The sequence below is a fragment of the Neolamprologus multifasciatus genome, chromosome 10 (assembly GCF_963576455.1).
Source record: "Neolamprologus multifasciatus chromosome 10, fNeoMul1.2, whole genome shotgun sequence".
Classification (NCBI taxonomy): domain Eukaryota; kingdom Metazoa; phylum Chordata; class Actinopteri; order Cichliformes; family Cichlidae; genus Neolamprologus; species Neolamprologus multifasciatus.
In genome coordinates, this window is record NC_140448.1 from 11,962,993 (window position 1) to 11,983,510 (window position 20,518).

The 20,518-nt window shown below is 39.8% G+C and overlaps 4 protein-coding genes across 4 annotated transcripts in view; 2 read left to right on the forward strand and 2 right to left on the reverse strand.

Moving 5' to 3' along the window:
* The window catches only part of LOC146509684 (short transient receptor potential channel 2-like), a 50,106-nt gene that overhangs the window by 19,626 nt on the left and 9,962 nt on the right, over positions 1–20,518 (forward strand). The window lies entirely within an intron of this gene.
* rb1 (retinoblastoma 1) lies at positions 881–20,343 on the forward strand. Its single transcript, XM_085174440.1, has 27 exons — positions 881–1,490; positions 1,954–2,074; positions 3,003–3,106; positions 3,563–3,697; positions 3,799–3,837; positions 3,985–4,034; positions 4,277–4,387; positions 4,554–4,699; positions 4,780–4,857; positions 5,446–5,555; positions 5,648–5,725; positions 6,018–6,105; positions 6,198–6,314; positions 6,403–6,459; positions 6,732–6,763; positions 6,909–6,989; positions 7,140–7,356; positions 14,373–14,488; positions 14,810–14,952; positions 15,293–15,438; positions 15,563–15,667; positions 15,777–15,890; positions 16,006–16,154; positions 16,298–16,328; positions 16,564–16,706; positions 19,021–19,067; positions 19,362–20,343. The coding sequence occupies exons 1-27, from the start codon at positions 1,381–1,383 to the stop codon at positions 19,430–19,432; spliced, it is 2,739 nt and encodes a 912-aa protein (XP_085030566.1). The 5' UTR covers positions 881–1,380; the 3' UTR covers positions 19,433–20,343.
* LOC146509688 (lysophosphatidic acid receptor 6) lies at positions 6,698–10,381 on the reverse strand. The gene has a single exon (XM_085174450.1). It carries the CDS (start codon positions 8,862–8,864, stop codon positions 7,872–7,874), a length of 993 nt encoding a protein of 330 aa, XP_085030576.1. The 5' UTR covers positions 8,865–10,381; the 3' UTR covers positions 6,698–7,871.
* lpar6b (lysophosphatidic acid receptor 6b) lies at positions 10,546–13,139 on the reverse strand. Its single transcript, XM_085174446.1, has one exon. The coding sequence runs from the start codon at positions 12,758–12,760 to the stop codon at positions 11,687–11,689; it is 1,074 nt and encodes a 357-aa protein (XP_085030572.1). The 5' UTR covers positions 12,761–13,139; the 3' UTR covers positions 10,546–11,686.

Below are 20,518 nucleotides of genomic sequence, written 5' to 3' on the forward strand. Positions count from 1 at the left end.
CATTTCCAAAAATTTATATCTATCTATCTATCTATCTATCTATCTATCTATCTATCTATCTATCTATCTATCTATCTATCTATATATATATATATATATATATATCTATCTATCTATATATATATATATATATATACATATACATACATACATACATACATACATACATACATACATACTAAACTTAACAAAGAAAGTATCAATCCTATTCCACTAGTATGATCCAGTACAAATAGCAGCATTGGTATCAATGCTACCAATATTTGGATCGATCAGCCCACCTCTATCACAGGGACTTAAGGCAGTTCTAAAGGCAAAAGGGGGTCCAACCCTTTAGTGGCAAAGTGAACCTAATAACATGGCTGGTGAAATGTATTTCCACATGAAAGTAGGATGCTACTAATAGACAATAGAGGTGATCGAGGATCCTCTAACTAGGTAATGTGTACCAAAAGCTTGCAGCACAAGTTACTTGTGAATTTTTGCCACCAGAGGGCAACGATTGCACGCTTAGAGGTGAAGTTTTACACACTAACAGAGCTGCCAAATAAATATGTACAGGTGTGCGATAATTTAAACTTATCACCCGCGAGATAAAAACCAGGTGAACGGGATAATAATGGTCATCTAACTGCATTTAATGACCTCTACCGGGAAGCCTTAACATCGTTTTTTTTTTTGTTTTTACATATTACTTTAATCTAACATGTATTATTGCAGAGGCACAGCCTCCACTCCCGAAATAGTGCAGCCTGTAAGTGCCACATAAACTAATTGAGGAACACGACATGAGTAAATAAATCCTTCCGATAATAAGCAGAAGGTTTACATGTTGTGGGTTGCAGGTGTATATAAAGGGGCTATGTTACTATTTCTGTTCCAGGCGCGTTAGAGGTCGAACAGGATGTTGCGTAGACTTTTTTTCCCGCGTTTTCCAGTCCTCGGGTTGGGTTAGTTCGTTTGCGGTTTGTCACGTGATCCCGGCGTAACGCTACATCGGTCTGTTTGCAATGACAGACCTCTCGTCTGTGTGTGAGAAGTTATAAATCGGTTGTTTGACAGAGGTTCTGACAACACAGAGTTTAAACAGAGACAGACGATCGCAAAAACACAGATGAACAAAGTCGTGTGCACAGGTTTTTAAGCACTAACCGCCGAGTACTCGTAACACCATTGCAGCGTCGCCAACGGCGCTTCACCGCGCAGTACGTTGATACAAAACGAGCATCCACAGATCTACAGTTGCAGGAAGTCGCTGAGGTTTTGTTGTCACGGAACTCTTGAAGTGGGATTTACACTTAGTAAACAATATCAGTCGGCTTTAAAACATATTCGAGTTTTATCTGTTAATTATTGGCCGTTACGTAACCGGATACTAAGATGCCGCCTAAAAAACGCAATTCTGGGACGACACAGAGCAAAGAGATGAAACCCACTGCTGAAAATGCCTCTCCAGAGAAGAAGGAGAGTCCTGAGTTATCTCTTAAAAAGTAAGAGAAGTAATGATCGCCTCTCCGTCAAGCCACAGTAGCTTCAGTTTGTGGCTTTGGAAAATTACAAAAAACAAAAAAAGTTGACATTGTAGACAGATATTTTGGTCTTTCCCCCAGCTACGTTTATCTCGCTCGCTAGCTTGTGCGACTAAACGTCAGGCTGATCTGTTAGCTGTGTCCACCGGCCTAATAACAGCGAGTTTAAAAGCATGTTTAGCCCCACACAACTGGTCAAAGAGTGTAACTATTAAGTAATGAATGAAACTTGAAATGTAGCCTGGGTATAACTCTCAAACACAGGCTATACCCTACCTACTATACCCTGTACCCTGCTCAGACTCTGACTGGCAGTCAGAGTACTTCACAAGACAAGACGGTTGCCTTGAGTGCAGTTGTTTTGATTTCCTGAAACCTTATTTGTGTTTTTCGTGGTTGCTAACCTCTGGTCTCCATCTTTTAGGCACGGAGACAAGGATGCTGAGTTTGTGACTCTGTGCAAGAGCCTTCATGTGACTGACCCTGTATGTGATCGAGCCTGGACGCTGTGGAAAACCGTTCAAGAGTCCGTGGATGAAGCTGCTGTACGTATTTGCACCTACTGTAGTTCAGTAGTTCCACTCTACATTTATAATACTGCAATCCTGTCGCCTGTCCTGGAAAAAGCATGAGTGGAAATCGATCATTTAAATTCATTATCTTATACAGCAACAAATTAGAACAGTATTTGGCCCAAAGCAATACATATTGCAGGATGGAATGGCGGTGCAGTGGTTATCACTGTCACCTCACAGCAAAATAAATCCAGGCTGTATGTTCTCCTGTTTCTGGTTGGGTTCTCACTGGGGTCAGAACAGAGACACAGTCAGTTTGGTGATTCTATACTGATTGACTTTATGCGTTAGCCCTGTGGCCTGTCAAGGGTGTTTAAATATAATATAACCCTCGCACACTGTCCAGTTCAGCATTATTTTTATTCATTAATAACAGTTTAGTCCATATGACCTTTCTCAAGTATAGAGAAACCAGGGTGTATCCAATCTCTCCTGCAAATCAGAGCTTCTACAACATTGTTGAAAGACATCCAAAAAGAAGACAAGAAAAGAAAAGTCCACAAACGTGGCAAATCACAAGCTGTGGGAAGAAGACAACACAAAGTTAGTGATAGGCATGTAAATGCATGGGGAGCGAAAGAAAGTACAATTTGTACTGTTTGGGTTGTAAACCCTTTATGTAAGTTTTCTTTTTGCAGTACTGAGTCCAATTTTAAATCAAAGCTTACACACAATATCCACTGTGCCTTATTGGTGAAATGGGATATTAGGAGGGCTAAGTATTTTTGCCTTTTAGTCAGTAGCCAGGTACAGTCCAAAAAAATAATAATTTTAAAAGTACTTAAAGTGGAATAGCTTTATAATCCCCTTAAAAACAGTTGCTCTTCCATTCCTAAAAAAAGGAGAGAAGGTGTGACACGAGCATCATCTAACATTGTTCTTTGTCATTTGGTTTCAGGACAGTCAGAAGAAGCTTTGGGGTGCTTGTCTGTTTGTGACTGTGACAGACATGGATGCCACCTGTTTCACCTTGACCCAGGTTCTGAAAGCAGTCTGTCTGAAGTAAGCGCTTGCTATGTTTTCTTGACAAAACATAACCACACAGTCCAACTGTTGGCATGAGATATTGGTGAATGTGAAAATTTGTTGGGTAGCTGATGACTTCAGCCTTGCTTGAGTATTAGCTGCTGGGATTTTCATTCTTTGAAAATAGGAAACTTTTTTTTCAGGGTAGCAGATGTTTTTCCTCAGCAAAAACAGAACTTTATTTGGGATTGCTCTTTGAAATAAAGTAGAAAAACTACAGGCTGTGTAAGAACATTAAACATGTATCCTCCTGCTACTTACTCCAGCTGTAGATAGATCTTTGTGTGTTCTCCCTTTGATGGATGGAAAAGCAGTCCAGGTATAGGCTCCAGGTCCATTGTTCATCTCTCAGTTGGATAGTTTGTGAAACAGATTGATGGACGAATGGATGGAAGTTACTTCGATGCTAATTCCATCTTTTTTCTTTTGTAGCGTCAAACAGTTTATAGATCTGGTGAGGAAGTTGGATGTGAACTTGGATACGATAAGCACCAAGGTGAACTCTGCACTGTCACGGCTGGACAAGAAGTATGATGTGATGCTGGCTCTTTACCAGAGGTTTGAGAAGTAAGTGATCATACAAATAGATTGCATTGGATTAATGTAAAAATATTTGTCGTTTAAGTGTAAATGAAAAAAAAATAAAATGTAAATTTGTTCTGTTTCAGAACTTGCAAGAAAATTTTCAATCTGACGTCTGATGGGAAGTAAGTTACAAACTTCTAAATGTGGGAAATATGTTGGTGACATTGATTATGTTATGATATTTATTGTCTTGTGTGTTAGCAGTTTTGCACTTGTTATGAAAGGTTGATGCTGCTGCATGATTAATTGTTTGGTGTATCATTTTCAAGGGAGAGGGAAACCGTGCGGACTTGCTGGACGATGTTTCTGTTGGCCAAAGGTCGGTTAAGCTTATGAATACATTAACAACAACAAGAACAAGTAGAATCAAGCTGTTAACACACATTATGGAATTGTTTTCATGCCTCTCTGTCATCTTCTTTTCACCCTTCCTTCCTCCTTCGTGTTCAGCTGCAGATATCAGTTGAATTGGAAAATCATGGTTTAAGTTTTGTTGTTTTAAGAAGGCATCGGAATTGTTGTGACGATGCGTCTCGTGTGTTGCATCTGTGCTGCGTGCAGGAAGGGCCTTACAGATGGAGGATGACCTGGTCATATCATTTCAGCTGCTTCTTTGTACGCTGGAGTTAATCATCAAGCGCTGCTCTCCAGACCTTCTGCAGCCTCTTTACAGTAAGCTGCAGTAGCATTTAATTTACACGTTCTTTGTTTTTAATGTTTTTATGACTTCAGATTGTACAATAAGTAAATGTAAAGTCAAATAATTACCATTTTTTTTGTCATGAAAGTTTGGTTTAAAGCTCCTTGAGGTTTTATTTATTTATTTATTTATTCTCAGAATCAGCCATCAGCAAAATTCAGAGCCCTCCAACACGAACATCTCGTCGCAACCAGAGCAAAACTAAATCCCGAGCTGTGGAGCCAGAGGTTGATGTACAGCTTCTCGAAACCTTATGCAAAGAGAATGAATGCAGTGCAGAAGAGGTGTGAACACTTTAAAAAAAATCTCATAGTCTTACTGGACAAACACAACTCAAAATGTATTTATGTGAATTTATTTGCAGGTGAAGAATGTATACCAAACCAGTTTCATGGCTTTCTTAGAGTCGATGGATCTTTCAAGAAGCCCAGATTTTCCTCAGGTAGGACGTCATTGTCAGAACACCTGCTCCACTGTTTGGTTTTATTCTCACCAACTGCATTTGGAGTTTCCATTCATTATCTCTTCCTGCCCGCTTCTGCCGCTGTAGAGCGTCTGAACGTCTGGCAGGTGTTGGTTGCGCTATTTGCTACCTATATGTGTTTGTTTTCACGTATATCGCGTTGGGTAAATGTGCACTCAAGCAGGAGGTCCTTTGTAGTGTGTCACTATAATGCAGAGACAGGATGCTACTGTTTGCTGACAGTGGTACACTCCTCTAAACGACTATAGTGAACACGGTGACGGGCAGATGGTGTGCATTTTTGCTTAAGTGTCTTAAATAAATAATGTACAAATGTCACCATGATAGGGTGTCATCAAAAGACCTGGGTTACTCGGGGAAAAAACAAAGATTTCGATGAGTTTTTGGCGCTGGTTATTGCTTTGCCTGTTGTCTGGTCCAGGTGTAGAATAAGCAAAGCTTTGCCTTCTTCCAATCAGCTGTAATCTGAATCTGAAACCTTTGAGAGCTGTGTCTGTTGGCTTCTGCCTCACCGCGCGTTACTTTTTGCTGTGACTTTCAACCCAGGTGAATGATGTCGACCAACAATATGAAGAACACTACCTCAAGAGCAGAGACATTGACGGACGAATGTTTTTCAATGGAGACGAGACTGTTCTTGCACCTAAAGTCGAGATGTAATCCCTTTTTTCTTCAGCGTACAGTGTTTAGATGTTGAGTTCTTAAAATAACTTAAAGAAGATGTTCAATAATCTTCTCCTTCATTCAGATCACAAGTGGAGAGAACACCAAAGAAGAACCTGTCAGATGAAGATGGATTACTCGTCCCTCCTCAGACACCCATCAGGTGGGCACTTAGCAGTTCCTCACTGACTGTATCTATCATTCTTTGTCTAGAGGGAAAGGACAGAGGTCTCATGTTTGCTTCTGCAGTATTGTTTTTTTTTTTTAAACACTGTTTAGCTACTCACCTCTCAATATGTACATTTGTGCATTTCTGTGATGATTGTTTATTTCCATTTAAGTTGCCAGCAATTTAAATGACATCTGTAAGATGCCGATTATAACCTTACTTGATTAAAAAGGACCTTATCAGTCCTTGTCTGATTTTTTTTTTTTCTTTTCTAATCTCCCATCAGAGCTGCCATGACCTCTATTCAGCTGCTGAGGGGTGATCTCACTTCCAGTGGGGACCAGCCATCTGCTAATTTGGTTACATATTTCAAAGTGGGTCTTTAGAAATTTGCCTCTAATTAAAAGATAAAACTGCAGATTTTCAAACATACCTTTCTCTCACCCTCTCGCTATCCCTTCATCAGCATTGCACAGTGGATCCGACGCAGGATGTGCAGAAGCGCTTGGAGACACTTGGACAGGTGTTCAGTCAAAGATTCGGTCAGGCGGTCGGCCCACGCTGCGTAGTGTACGGCAGGCAGGTATGGAGACGAAAAGGAGGAACAATGGCAACATGTTGTTGTCATATTCTTTTGTTTTTATCTGAATTGAGTTGCTTTTCTCTTTCAGAGATTCACCCTTGGTGTCAGACTGTATTACAGAGTTATGGAGGAAATGCTGAAATCGGTACAGTTTTTTTTCCTTCTTTTTTTAAACTGTTGAGTTAAGAGAATTTTACGGTTTTGTTTTGGATGTTTACCTTTAATTTCAAATCCATCTGATGAGATTTATAGACGTCAGTCACCAAATTATTATACAAGAGTTTTCTTTTTTCTTTCTTTCATCCTGTTTAAACTTTTATCAATTAAAAGATAAATCTCACTCTAGGAAGAAAATACTTTTGGTAAATCTTAACGTTGAGGTCTTATTTTTTTGGGTGTTTTTTTTTTCTTTCGTAGGAAGAGAAGCGCCTGTCTGTGCAAAATTTCAGGTATGTTTTTTTTTCTCCACTTTTATCAGAATAGTGGGAATTATGACTCTTATCCATGTTGGTGCATTGGAATTGCATGCATGCTTTCTATTGTTTTGACACACACTTTCTTCCATGGAGCTGAGTCATTTGATTTCCTTTCCAGTAAACTCCTGAATGACTCCACGTTCCACACATCGCTTTTGGCTTGTGCTTTGGAGGTAGTCATGGCAACATATGGAGGCATGTCCTATAACTTTCTTATAAATGAATAATAATATAGCTCCTTATGAAGCATTATGTGTTTTTGGTCATCTGTTATCAGTAATTAAAGTTTTACACATCTTTTACGTGGGACCAATTCTAATGTTGTTCTTTGCTCCACATGATTAGAGAGCAGTTTCAAAAATGGAGGGTACAGCCATGGAGGAGCCGACTCAGCCGAAACAGATGTGTGTTTCCCCTGGATACTAAATGTGTTCAACCTGACCGCCTTTGATTTCTATAAAGTTATCGAGAGCTTTATCAAGGCCGACCCCACGCTAAGCAAAGAGATCGTCAAACATCTGGAGACCTGCGAGAACCTCATCATGGAGAGACTTGCATGGAGGACGGTCAGTTTGATCTTTCATTGCTATTAGACTAGGATGCCAATAATATCACAGCATTTCACAGAGATTGATGTATACATGACATAGAGACTCTTTGGATATCAATCATTTAGGATTTATTGGCCCAAAAGAAGCAGATTGTTGTCACTGTTTAAGAGTCACTTAAATAATATTAAGAATAACAATAATAAAAGGAGATTCTACATAAATCCTGCTTTCACTACTGATCTCATTCCATGTCAGCATTTCACAAACATACGAAGCTGCTTTGCCAAAAATAATAATTAATGATTTCACAGTGCTTCTTTACTCTGACTGCTCCACACGTGGGGCACACACACACACAGAAACTGAAAACAACAACAGATTACACTTTTAACATACACAAAGGTGTTTACGGTTTCACTATAATGGAAAAAAATAAAAATATAGGTAACAGGATACTTTTTGCAAATTGACAAAAGTACAGTAAAGCAATCGAATGCTTTTGTTAATAAAGAGGTCTTTCAGTACTTGTGTCACCGGCTACCACTGCCTCCACTACTGGGCACCTCCCTGTGCACCGGGCTGCTGGAGAAATAGTAGATGAGTGGGTTGAGGCAGCAGTTGAAACTGGCTAAGGAAAGGACCACAGGATGCATAGCCTTGGTCGCCTTGGCCAGGCCACAATGTGGCAACAGCTTCACGTGTGTGAGCGTATATCCCAGCAGGTTGATGTGATAGGGGAGAAAGCACAGGAGAAACACACCCAGCACTGAGTAAATAACCCTTAGAGTGTGCAGATGGCCGTGGCGGTTACTGCGGCAGCGGTGTCTCAGCTTGCTAAGGACACTCAGCACTCGACAGTAGCTGTAGAGGAGTACAAGAGTGGGCAGCAGAAATGACCCCAGGGCTATGCCCAGGAATAGCAGGATAAGGGTGCGATGGTGTCGTGAGGACGGATCCAGCAGACAGGCCTTGTTCTGGTGAGAAGCCGCTAACCGCAGTGCAGGCAGACACACACTGAGCCCCAGAACCAGGCACCAGATCCCTCCGCTCACCACCCGTGCGGCACGCAACCTGCGCTGTGTCGATGCCAGGGGGTGCACTACAGCAAAGTAACGGTCCACAGCAATGCACACCAGGAAGAAGATGCCCCCATACAGGCTGATGTATTTGAGAGTGAATGTGATCTGGCAGTAAGCCGGCCCAAGAGTCCAACTGGGGGTGTCCTCTGTCTTGGAGGCCAAGGCTTGAGCCTTTTGGTGGTAGTAGTAGATTCTCAGAGGTAGAGAGATGACAAAAAACAAGTCAGTCGTTGATAGACTGGCCATGTAAATGGCTGTGCTGTTCATGGTACAGGGAGACAGACACAGTCTGCGCAGAACCAGGCTGTTGGTGGCCACCCCCAGCAGGAAGATGACACTGTAGGATACTTTGTAGAAGGTGAAGCGGTAGCTTATATCGACAGTACAGTTAGACAAAAGTGAGACCGGCTTGGCTGTCAAATCAGTCATATTCCACTGCTCCATGTCTCAAAATGATTTGACCACTTCCAGCACGTCAAATTGTTATGGTCTTATATCTGGAGGAGGGTTAGATCGGTTGAAGAGGGTGTGACGAAAGATCTGCTGGAGCAGTTAAACGTGTAGTAAGTTAAAACTTAATCAAGCAAAACATCTTTTTTTTTAATTGAAATGCAAATTTGCTGAGATGACATGAATACACATCCGTATATATTCTGCTCTATGTTATATAGAAAACAAATTAATTTTGCCAATAAATTTTTACCTGCAGCTTCCAGCTTGTAAAGAAACAAAGCAAACATTTGGTGTCATTACATGCATAAAGCCAACCGAAAAAGCACTTAACTGATGAATTTCATTACATCGACAGATTAAATACACATTTACCAGAGCCCATAAAATCAATCTTTTTTTTTTTTAATTGAGATTTTATAATTGAACTAAGTTTGCACTGCATAGGCAATCAGGTGAGCATTTTTCCGGTTGTAAAGGCAGAATCTGATTATAGCTTTTTACAATGGTTTGTTGTGTGTGATCGTGATTAAAGTTTATCTTTTTTTTCTTGCCAGCTCATCTATAATGTAGATCATTAAAGAACCGATTCAGTCACAAAACGAGCATCAATAGAAGAATAAAAAAAACATATATTTCTAATATCTAAAAACTAACTTTAATTCAAATTTGGAAATAACTTTTCAAAATTCAAATAGGTGACAAATTCTCTTTCTCATAGCATTATTATTAAGACAGATGTTTTTAATTCGATGACCTGTCAGATTTAAAATAGACGACCCCATCTTTAAATCTGTGTGGATATTACAAATTTTTCTGCAAAAGTTTGAGCAATTAATATGCTTAATTTAGAGAAAAAGATTATACTTAATTTTACAATTGCCACAACCAAAGAGAATATTTAAAGGTAGAATTTAATCACTCACCAGTAGCAGGATGGGAGCATTGTCAGTGTGATTAAAGGTATTTTTCCATTCAGCTGGTGTTTAACTGTGGCTAGCTTGTCAGGATGCTGCAGTTGGGAATCTGCCGCTGACTGAAGCAGTTCACACCTAGACACCAACAGGTCAGGGTCTCTCTCTCTCTCTCTCTCTCTCTCTCTCTCTCTCTCTCTCTCTCTCTCTCTCTCTCTCTCTCTCGCCCTTTTCTTCTGCTCACATACCCTCTAATTTATAGCTGACCGATTACTTTTAATGACCTTTTTTAGAGGGATACAAGAGTTCTAATCTCTAGTTTAGCCTACAGGTTGTCAGATGTCAACTTAAATTTTTTTTCATTGACCTGAAAATTGTCAGATGAACTTTCGTTTTTTTTTTGTAGGCGTTCTGGTAGGATAAGTGTAATGGATTGCATTTATACAGCGCTTTTCTAGACACTCAAAGCGTTTACAACACCTTGTTTACAACACCTTGCTATGAACATACGTGAGTGACTAGAGTTATTCATAAACTGTAGCTCATAAAGTAAAAGCAATAATTCACTGAAACAAGGGGCTGTAAGCAGTAGTGCCACTTGCGTGTCAGTCCATGAACACATAAAAATTAAAAATCCCTGTGAGTGCATACAAAGTTTTATTATTTGTAATATGTTCTTGTGTTGTAATGTGCAGAACTTTTCTTATGGTTTGTATAAAATTTGTTTATCTTTTTGGGAAGTTGATCAGCATACAATGATCTGACCAAATACTACTCTACAAAACCCCCCTCTAGACTGTTTTATTACCCTTTTCCCTCAAGAGGCAAGTTGTTTCTTGCCTGCTTTAGTTTTACAGCCCTTTCTCATCATTGCTGGTGAGGTGATGAGTCTAACCATGTCAGTACAGACCCTGAGGCTGTCGGCAGGTATGTGGAGTGTTCAGTCTTGCATCACACAACTTGTCACAAGCATGGAAGAAATGCACACATCGTTGCTATGAGACTTGTGTTTTCACACAGTGTGAGCCTGGATCTGGTCTAAATTAGTTTTTCAGGATTTCCAATAAATTTTAGGAACTTCAAAAATATATATTGTGTGTGGGTTGAGTTTTTTACGGTTCCAGTGTTGTTGTATATGCAGAAATGATGACATTTTGACCCACTTTTGTTTTTCTAAAGACCATCAGTTTTGTTGAAACACTTTTAATTTATTAGCAACACATGTAATGAAACAATTACTTTATAAATGTATTGTGCACTGAGGGGCCAACCAGAATATTTGCATCTGTATTGTTAGTACACATATGACTAACGAGTCTAGAGGACTTATTTAGCTGGAAACAGTGGAATGGAAAAAAAAATTCTTCCAGGATAGTGCCAAGTATTTCACAACCTACCGCTTGATCAAACAAGTATTGAATTTCACACACAACACTTCAAAATGTTACAAAAATATTTAATTCACTTTCAGAATGGGAATCAAAGCTTTTATAGAACATGATTCTCTAAAATCTTCTTAAAAACCTCAATACACATAAAACAAATACTTGAAAATCGTACAGGGCAGTAGATGTAACGAGTTGTAATACTGGTTCAGCACTGTCAAATTAGGGTTTTTCTTAAAGGTGAGTCTTCTCTGTGAAAGAAGTTCTTTTTTTTGTGCAAAAGCCTACACACCTTTTTTAAACTGCTTTGTGTTAGCGCCTATTGTTGACTGAATCATTATCTTCCGGTCTAAAGTCTCTGCTGTGTCCGATAGGTGAGCCGGACTCCCTAGTAACCATTTTGTTTATGTTGTTTTTCTAAGGCACTCTGCTTTCACCCATGTCCTCTGATTTGAATCAAGTTTTGTCAGCCATACTCGCTTAAGTCAAATTTGTAGCTCACATTACCAGGCTGTCTTTAGACCGTGGACTCATTGTCAAATATTTTGGGTCTGAGACTTTTCAGCGTCAAACTCTTGGGCGTTGAACTTGGGCTGCTTTGCAAGCTGTCCATCTGTAGTCTTTCAAATAGCCTGGCACCATTTTGCCATGTTGAAGACTTTCGTTTAATGGAGCTTTGAATGGTCTCTGAAGTGAAGTAGTAGACAACGGGATCAAAGCAGCAGTTGGTCACCGCTATGCACAGAGCGATGGGGTAGATGGTTCTTACAACATGTTCTGCAAAGCATCCCTTTAGGATTTTGGAGCGGACCAAGGTGTAGAAGATGAGATTCACATTGTAGGGAATGAAACAGAAGCAGAACATGAGCAAATGCACAAAGACCATCCTCAGGATTTTTGCTTTGTTGAGGTTTCCTCCGCGGCTGATGGTTTTGGGGTTCCTCAGTATCCTTAGCACCATGACAGAGCAGAACACATTCAACATCAGTGGGATAAGGAAGCCCGCAGTCTCAATAAACATCACCACCCACGAAAGCTCAGCCTTCCATTGTTTTTTTGAGTAGTTTTCAAAGCAAAAATGTGGCGTTGAGTTTACCGAACCCGAGTTAGTATTGTTCGGTGAAGTGGTGTCCAAAAGGACCCCAGTGGTTATACCTCCAGAGAGAATGATCACCCAAACTGTAAGGCAGGCCAGCTTGGCATTTTTCCTCGTACGAATTGTTTGGGACCGAAATGGATACACAATTGCCAGAAAACGATCGACACTGATGCAGGTGAGGAAGAGGATGCTGCCGTACATGTTGGTGTAGAATAGGGCCACGGAGATCTTACAGAGCGCACTTCCAAAGAGCCAGTCACGTTTGATGAAGTACACAATCCGAAAAGGCAGGCTGAGGACAAAGAGAGAGTCAGAAACCACGAGGTTCATCATATACGTCGTGGTCTCGTTCCGTATCTTCAGCGCACAGCCAAAAATGTACACAGCCACCGCGTTGAAGGCAAGTCCGACTACAAACACCATGGAGAAAACCGAGGCGTAGAGATTATACTTGAAGTTGTCACTCTTGTTGCAGTCCGTGCTGTTATCCATCTTTAAACCAGAGTGTACACTTACAGTGGAAAGAGTGAAAAGGTTCTCCTTACTCACAGTTGGTGTTCGTTATGCCATGAAAAAAAGTAGGTATACGGCAGCTCCTTGATATGCCATCCAAAGTCCTTTCCATCTACTTGTCCTGCTGTGGCAGCTGTCCTGTATGTGCAGCGATGATCATTTAAGTGGAGCTTTCATTGCTTTCAGTCCTCACAAAACAAATGTATTAAAAGAGAAGAGTCGTGCTTTTTTTTTCTCCTTTAGCTCTGTGAACACTTTAGTGGGTCTCCACTTGTCTTGTTCTTCTCTGTGTTGTTGAAGTCCAAAAGGCACATGCTGATCGTCACTCTGCTCCTGCTGGATTGTAAATCAGAAACCTCACAGCAGCCTGGATGGCAGAGCCTCTGACACAGGGAACAGAGCAGGCTGTCGAACCACTGGGAGGAGCCACCGCTGGGGCCAAAGTCCTCCCATTCAAATGTCTTTCATTTGCTTTTGCAAATAAAAAGCATTTGAATAATGGAACAATATAATATGTTCTGTAATTTTCACATTTCAGTAAGATAAGTTTTAGAAAGTTTTTTGTTGTGTGTGAGAGATTGTCCTTGCTGCCTGCCATAGGGGTCTTTTCATCATCTTCCCGAAACATCAAAGCATTTATCGGGAGATTTTCTTATTTGTTTAATAGCACAGTGCATGTTTTTGTCTTTCCGTGCTTTTACTAGTGTCATTTGGAGTATTTTAAATTAAAAAATAAGAGCGTGACTCATCTGTAGTTGGATGTATTATGTAGTGTTGTAATGACTTTGTTACGACCTGATAATCAACTGTGAGGATAGATAACCACTGATAGATGTCAGCGAATGTTCTTATCCAAATGTACTTTTGAAATGTTGGTGGCGTAAGCGGGGTGTGGCAGGCATGATGCATGAATGTACCATAAGCCATGCTTACAAGTCCATACTTGCAGTTACTGTGGGAGCTGCTGAGTTTTAAACCACTCCTCACTTCCCTGTATGAGCTCATATCAGTTTGCTTTTTTACTGGTGTGACGGTTGCGTGCTGAGATTCACGTGCAACCTTCACTTTCATTGTCTTTTCATCTTGATTTAGAATTGTGCATGTTAACATTGATTTTGCTTCTTTTTTTTTGGTATTTAGAGAAAATGTATTTTTAATTTGAAGTTATTATTTGTTTAACGAGCTTAAAGAGTCAGTGAAATGCATTCGGAGTCAGACAGGATACTGTAGGGTGTGTGCTTGGGTCAACATAAAATGAGGAACAGATTTATAACACATGTATAGATTTGAGTTATCAGTTGGCTGTTTTGCAAGGGAAATTTCACATGTAAAATACCTGTAACATCATTTCTGCACATCTTCTACTTAATATATCAGGAAAACCCCCAAAAAGGAACTAATTGCCTGATCAAGACATGATCTCCAACCTAACAGGATTATTGTATTACATTATTATGTGATTGCCAAATGAAATAATTTCTTTTTGCACCTTTTTAAAATTCCTGCTTGAATGAAAGGAAAATGAAAGTTGTGATTGACAGGATATGAATGGAAATGGTTAAATTTAAAGTAAGTGTTTGTGTCTCTGCAGGGTTCCCCACTATTTGAGCTTCTGAAACAGGAACATGAGAGCGGAGGAGCAGAGCAGGTGGAGACCCCAGCTAATTTCAGTCAACCGCTGCAGCACAACCACACCGCAGCCGACCTGTAAGTCATCCCACGGCTTTTGATGAGTTTGTCTTTTGATTTTGAAAGAACACCAAACCTTTTTACAACAGCTGTGAAACGACTGTGACTAATCAAAACAGCACAGCCTTGATGAATACGTCATAGATGAGCAGATAAGCATCAATAATATTTTGTTAAATTCCACAGCCCCCCCCCCCCCTTCCTCTTTCTTTGATTTTTTTTTTTTTTGAGCTTTGAGGAGCTTTCTTTTGTTTTACCCGTACATTTAAGGTTCGTGGTTAGGGGAATGTTTCATGTTTATTGACATATGAAACTGGTTCCTGTGCTCTTCCCGCACAGATATTTGTCCCCCATGCGCCCAGGCCTGCGTGTATTACCTCCTGAGTCCAGCTCTCAAACTTCCTCTCAGCCTGCCTCACAGCCAACCAGCCAACCTCCACGACCCCTGAAGTCCAACTCTCTCAGCCTCTTCTATAAAAAATGTAAGTCACTGGTAGAGTTTGCACTAGTCAAAAATAATTGATGGTGGTGGTCCTGCCTAGCAATAAAGTAATCTTTTAAAGTAGTAATGTTGTGATGGATGGAGTAAATAATGGGAAAAATAACAAGTTAATAGGAGAAAATATTAATGCAATTGTATAAAATAACATTGTTTGATATTTTCTTTAAAGTATTGCACACACAGTCAGGTGTCCCCACATTTTCATTAAACAATTTTTTTATTCTTATATTATTATTGTTACATTTTTATTAAGATAAGAGGTTCCATTCATTATTCTATCACACTAGACGCTCTAATCCTCTGGTTTTGTTTCTCTGTAGTGTACCGTTTGGCCTATACAAGGCTGAAGATGCTCTGCTCCTACCTGCTGTCCTCCCACCCTGAGTTTGAGCCCATAATATGGACTCTGTTCCAGCACACTCTGCAGCATGAGTACGAGCTGATGAGAGACCGTCACCTCGATCAGGTAAGCTGGAAATATGTTGCTCTCACTATTTGTTTCTGTCCTTCTGTCCCTCGTCTCCTGTCATTGCACTCCTCCACTTTTCTTATTTATTTTTCTCTGCTAAATACGTTGTATGTTCCTGTAGTTGATGATGTCTGCCATGTATGCCATATGTAAAGTGAAGAGCGTTGATCTGCGCTTCAAGACCATTGTCACAGCATACAAAAACATGGCCAACACCAGCCAAGAGGTAAAACAGCCTGTTGCAGTTTCCATAAAAACTCACCGAGTCGGCTGAAGTTTTGCTGATGTAATCGAGTTTCATGTAGAACTGTAACAAAACACTTTGAATGTTGCAGACCTTCAAGCACGTGTTGATCACTGAAGGCCACTACGACTCCATCATTGTCTTCTACAACCAAGTGTTTATGCAGAAGCTGAAAACAAACATCCTGCAGTATGCTTCTACCAGGGTGAGCTACATCTGCAGTAGTCATTGGCGACGGTGGGGTTTTCAATGCACATATATTTTAAAAAAGTATTTCTACAAGTTTCTCTCATCGTTTCTGCTGCTATTTTCTTTTCTAGCCTCCGACACTCTCACCAATCCCACAAATACCCTGCAGCCCCTACAAGTTCCCTAATTCGCCTCTGCGTGTGCCCGGTAGCAACAATGTCTACATCTCTCCTCTGAAAAGCGCACGCATGTCTCCCGGTATCATGACCCCTCGATCCAAGTAAGTCCTGCATAATATTCATTGTCAAATAATTTTTGACAACGCTACTCCTGAACTAGAATGATATTATAGAATGATTTGAAATGAAGGCCTGTTTGTTTTGTACAATGCTCATTATTTTTTTGTTTTTTTTGCCCTTGCAGAATGCTGGTATCGATCGGCGAATCATTTGGGGTATGTTCATCTTTAGTTTGCTCTGTAGACCCAGAGAGTTGATTCTGTTCATCTGGTTGCTTGGTCTGGATGTACAAAACCAACCTTCTGGTATTTTCTTACCTGGATTATCAAGCATGCATCAAAACATTTTGCTCTGTAGTGTAACAAAGGGCTGGTTTGATCTCTCTGCAGCTGCAGTGCCAGTTATTTGTTTCCTCACTCACTCTTACTTCTGTTTTGTCTTCATCTGCAGCCATCAAATCGCTTCCAGAAGATCAACCAGATGGTCAACAGCAGTGATCGATCCCTAAAGAGGACTCTGGATCATGGCTCCACGCCAAAGCCTCTGAAGAGGTTACGATTTGATGTGGACGGGCAAGATGAAGCTGACGGCAGGTTGGTCACAAATGGTGCTTGTGTGCCAGATTATATTATATCATGTGGGGCAGCACAGCATTTTTGCATTATTATCCCGTCTCATATGAGACATGATTTAATATTTTAATTGGCTGTAGTTTTCATAAGTCAAAACATCACTCTCACCAAAATCACAAGAGTCAAAAATAGCCAACCAATGGCTTCGTCTGTCTTAAAAGCCGAAGATGATTAGCTGACAGAACAGCAGCTAAAATAACAGTTTACAATTACTGTGAAAGAAAGGGACTGCACATGTGTACAAAAATCTGAAAAAACATTTTTTAGCTTCCTTATATGTGTGAAAAGTTTATAAAATTGCATTCAGTTGCAGCAGCCTATAATTGGTCTTTGATAGATGTCAAATCTTTAAACAGTAAACTCTGTGTGTAGATTTTAGTTTTTCAGACTAGCTCACTGTGGGCTCATTATACCAACAGCACTACATCACAAAAGTGACATCATATATCTGCTGGTTTTCACCTCTCACTTGTTGTAACCTTGAACAGCTGCCACAGCTGATGGCGCTTGTTTAAGATGATTGTGTAATTCATTTTTAATTAATTATTTATTCTATTCACCATTTCTGATGACTTCTCCCATACCAGTGCTGATTTTGTCTCAGTGGCGACATCTATTATTACGTACAGCACTGCAGCGAGTACTCGTAAATGGTACAAAGTTGTGGTGACGTCACTGTTTGACCAGTGCAGCAAGTATAATGGGCCCATTATTGTCAAACATTGTCCAACATCGTCCCACAAGAACACAATCTTTGACCTATATTAGGGGCCTACATTGCCTTCACCAGTGCAAAACCCTGTTTTGACTTTAAAGAACGAGTGTCAGGTTTCGCTCCAGAGGCACGGTGTCAGTTTTACAACTGAAAGGTGTAGGCTCAGTATTTTTTGTTGCATTTGTTGGAGTTTCCCCGTCAGACTTCTAAATTTTGGGAGCACGATATAGCATAAGTTTGACCACAGTGGTGCAGTGGTTAACACTGTTGCCTCATAGTGAAAATGTCCTGTGTTCAAATTCCCTTTGCTGGATGCGGCCTGTCTGTGTTTGTTTGCTTGCTTGTTCTTCCTCCCTTGAGTGAGTTCTTGCAGTACTCCAGCTTTTTCATGGGAGAAGGAATAATTGCTCATCATGTTGTGTTACTGGAACAAACCTGCTGTTCAAGTGGTTTTTGCGTGGCCTGCGAGACTTGTCACGCACGCATTAAAACACAGACATATAGTTACATTTATTGTGTTCTTCCTTTATATCCCTGCAAATAGTCAGATGGCAAAAACAGCTGTTCATAAAAAGCCAAACAAAAGACTAATACATATATTTCTTAGTCTTTTTCTTTATAAGCTGCATTAGGGCTGTGCAATATGACCAACATCTCATATCCCGATATAAAACATCTGTCGTCGATAACGATATAAATCACAAAAATGTAACATTTTCTGTAAATTCTGTGAATCTCGGGTAGCTGAAGTGTTTCCAGCTGGGCGTCGTGTATCTGGAGTCGAGTGTTTTACCGATGCATGAAACTACACATTTTTAGACAAAGGTTTTAACGCCGCCGTTTTCTTTGCGGCGTGCTGCAGGGAAAAGCCTGTTCTAACATTTGAGTCTAAGGTTTATTTTTTAGCACCTGACGGCTCTTTTTTTGCTTCTCATCGGTAAATACTCCGCATACTATTTCACGTGATTCAGTTTATTTTGAAAAGTCTCAACAGGATCTTGAGCTTTATTGTGAAAGGTTTATGTGGAAAATAAACAAGCGGACACTTGATGGTTTTACCATCGTTGTTGCTAACGACAATGCATAAAAACAGGCGCTTGTCCGTCCATAGTGTGGTTATATTAAATATAAGAGAAAGAGAGAAATTAATATAGCCACTACAGTGACCATCAAAACGATGAAAAAATATTGCCGTAAACAGTTTATTTTGCAACACCACGAAAAAAACGATAGGATAAAATGAAACATAGACGTTTTTATATCGTCATCTGATATATATCGTTATATCGAACAGCCCTAAGCTGCATATTTATTATTTAAGTAATCAATTACAAGCACTATTAGCATCACTTGATGAACACTTATTTACAGATATGCACGACAGCACATTCTAGTGTCCCCAAAGTGCCACTGCACTACTTAAAAACAACAGCATACATTCGCTATTCATTTTGAGATCAGCTTCTACAATTAATATGTAAAATTTGTGTTTTCACTGTATGATTCTGCAGTATGAAGAACGATTTCATTAAAGCTTTCTTTATTTTATCTAATTTACAGCAAATCTGGAGGAGATTCTACACTGATTCAGAAGCTTGCAGAGATGAGTAAGTATTTGTATCAATAAAAGGCTTCAGGGGCTAAACCCCCTAAAAAGTGTCCGTCAAAAACTACAGTTCCTCCAATCCCTACTTGAGGCTTTCTTCGAAAACAAGTAAATCTTTATAGATTCAATGTTAAAATGTCCTATGTACATATATAAGTAGACCGGACCATATACGTGGACTGTTGATTCTTGAAAATCCAAATCCAGAAACCTTTTGTGCGACATCATGCTGGCTCCATCCATGTCTGTAATTTAGCTATTTAGACTGATTTTCATCGCTTTTGTTTTCACGTAGGCTCCACTCGCAGTCGCATGCAGGAGCAAAAGATGAAGGAGGATGCTGAGTCGAGGATGGAAGAACTCTGAAATCTATTCAGCTGACCTGCACTGTTTGTCACAATGTGAACATTATTTTCTGTTCACACCTGAAGTGAAACACACCTGTTTTTTGTACATTTAAAAGTGCTATTTTATTTTTTATTTAACTTTGAGGAGACTTTTGTGAATATAGAGGATGTTCACCTTTTTTGTTGATGCTTTATCTTAGTGTTTTTAATGAATTAGGGCTGTGTCAGTGATTTTCATTAGAATTCAACTTGTTGGAGATTAAGTATGTTTGGTTTTAAGTATTTCAGTGCTATTAGTTCCTCTTCACTCATGTTTTAAGTAGTCTGGATAGCTTCTGACACACACTGCTGGTTTTCTCCGCCTCCAGAACTTTTCACGTCTCAAGCATAATGTCACATTCAAGTGTTAAATCATGGTTACTCTGTAAAGAGGAGTAAATATCAGCCTCAGAGAGACATCCAAATGTCTTTTAATGTAGTGTTTTTACTGTTAAAGTAATAATTTCAGTTGGCAGCGCACATAATGTCTTCTTAAGTTGGTGACATAAAATGAGTAGGAAAATTGAATTTGTTTTAAAAACGTGTCGAGTTGCATAAAAATGTCTGACATCCTGACAAGATTTCTGCACCACTACTTCTTTATCTGAGCCACAGTTATCATACGAACACAGTCAAACTAAACAAAAACAGTCATTTTCATGTTTTCATTGAACACACCGGCTGGAAACACCAACAACCTTTACCAGCTGTTTCTTGCTGCTTATGAGACAACTGTGAGAAAACTTGAACAACTCTCCCCAGCAAACCAGTTTTCATTTATCGGTGATTCTGTAATGTTGTCATTGCTTTGTATTATTTTGTTGCATGAGTCAGACATTCCTAGTTAAGGTCAGCTGCTGTCTTGACTTCTTTAGTAAAATTTCTGGTATATGTTTGAATTGTTACCTAAATTCTTCCAACACAGCCTCACTGCAAAAAGGCAGCTACAAGCCACGATGATCCCTCCTCCATGCTTCACAGTCTAGATTTTTTAAACAAAATATCTTCCTTACATTTCTTTCCTCCAGATGTAGTTGTGTGCATTTTGCCAAAAGATTTAGAACAT

Coding starts and splice junctions, on each gene's coding strand:
- rb1 (XM_085174440.1), top strand. CDS start 1,381: ATGCCGCCTAAAAAACGCAATTCTGGGACGACACAGAGCAAAGAGATG. Junction 4,858..5,445: donor GAAGCCCAGATTTTCCTCAG/GTAGGACGTCAT, acceptor CTTTCAACCCAG/GTGAATGATGTCGACCAACA. Junction 14,953..15,292: donor CAGCCTCTTCTATAAAAAAT/GTAAGTCACTGG, acceptor GTTTCTCTGTAG/TGTACCGTTTGGCCTATACA.
- LOC146509688 (XM_085174450.1), bottom strand. CDS start 8,864: ATGGAGCAGTGGAATATGACTGATTTGACAGCCAAGCCGGTCTCACTT.
- lpar6b (XM_085174446.1), bottom strand. CDS start 12,760: ATGGATAACAGCACGGACTGCAACAAGAGTGACAACTTCAAGTATAAT.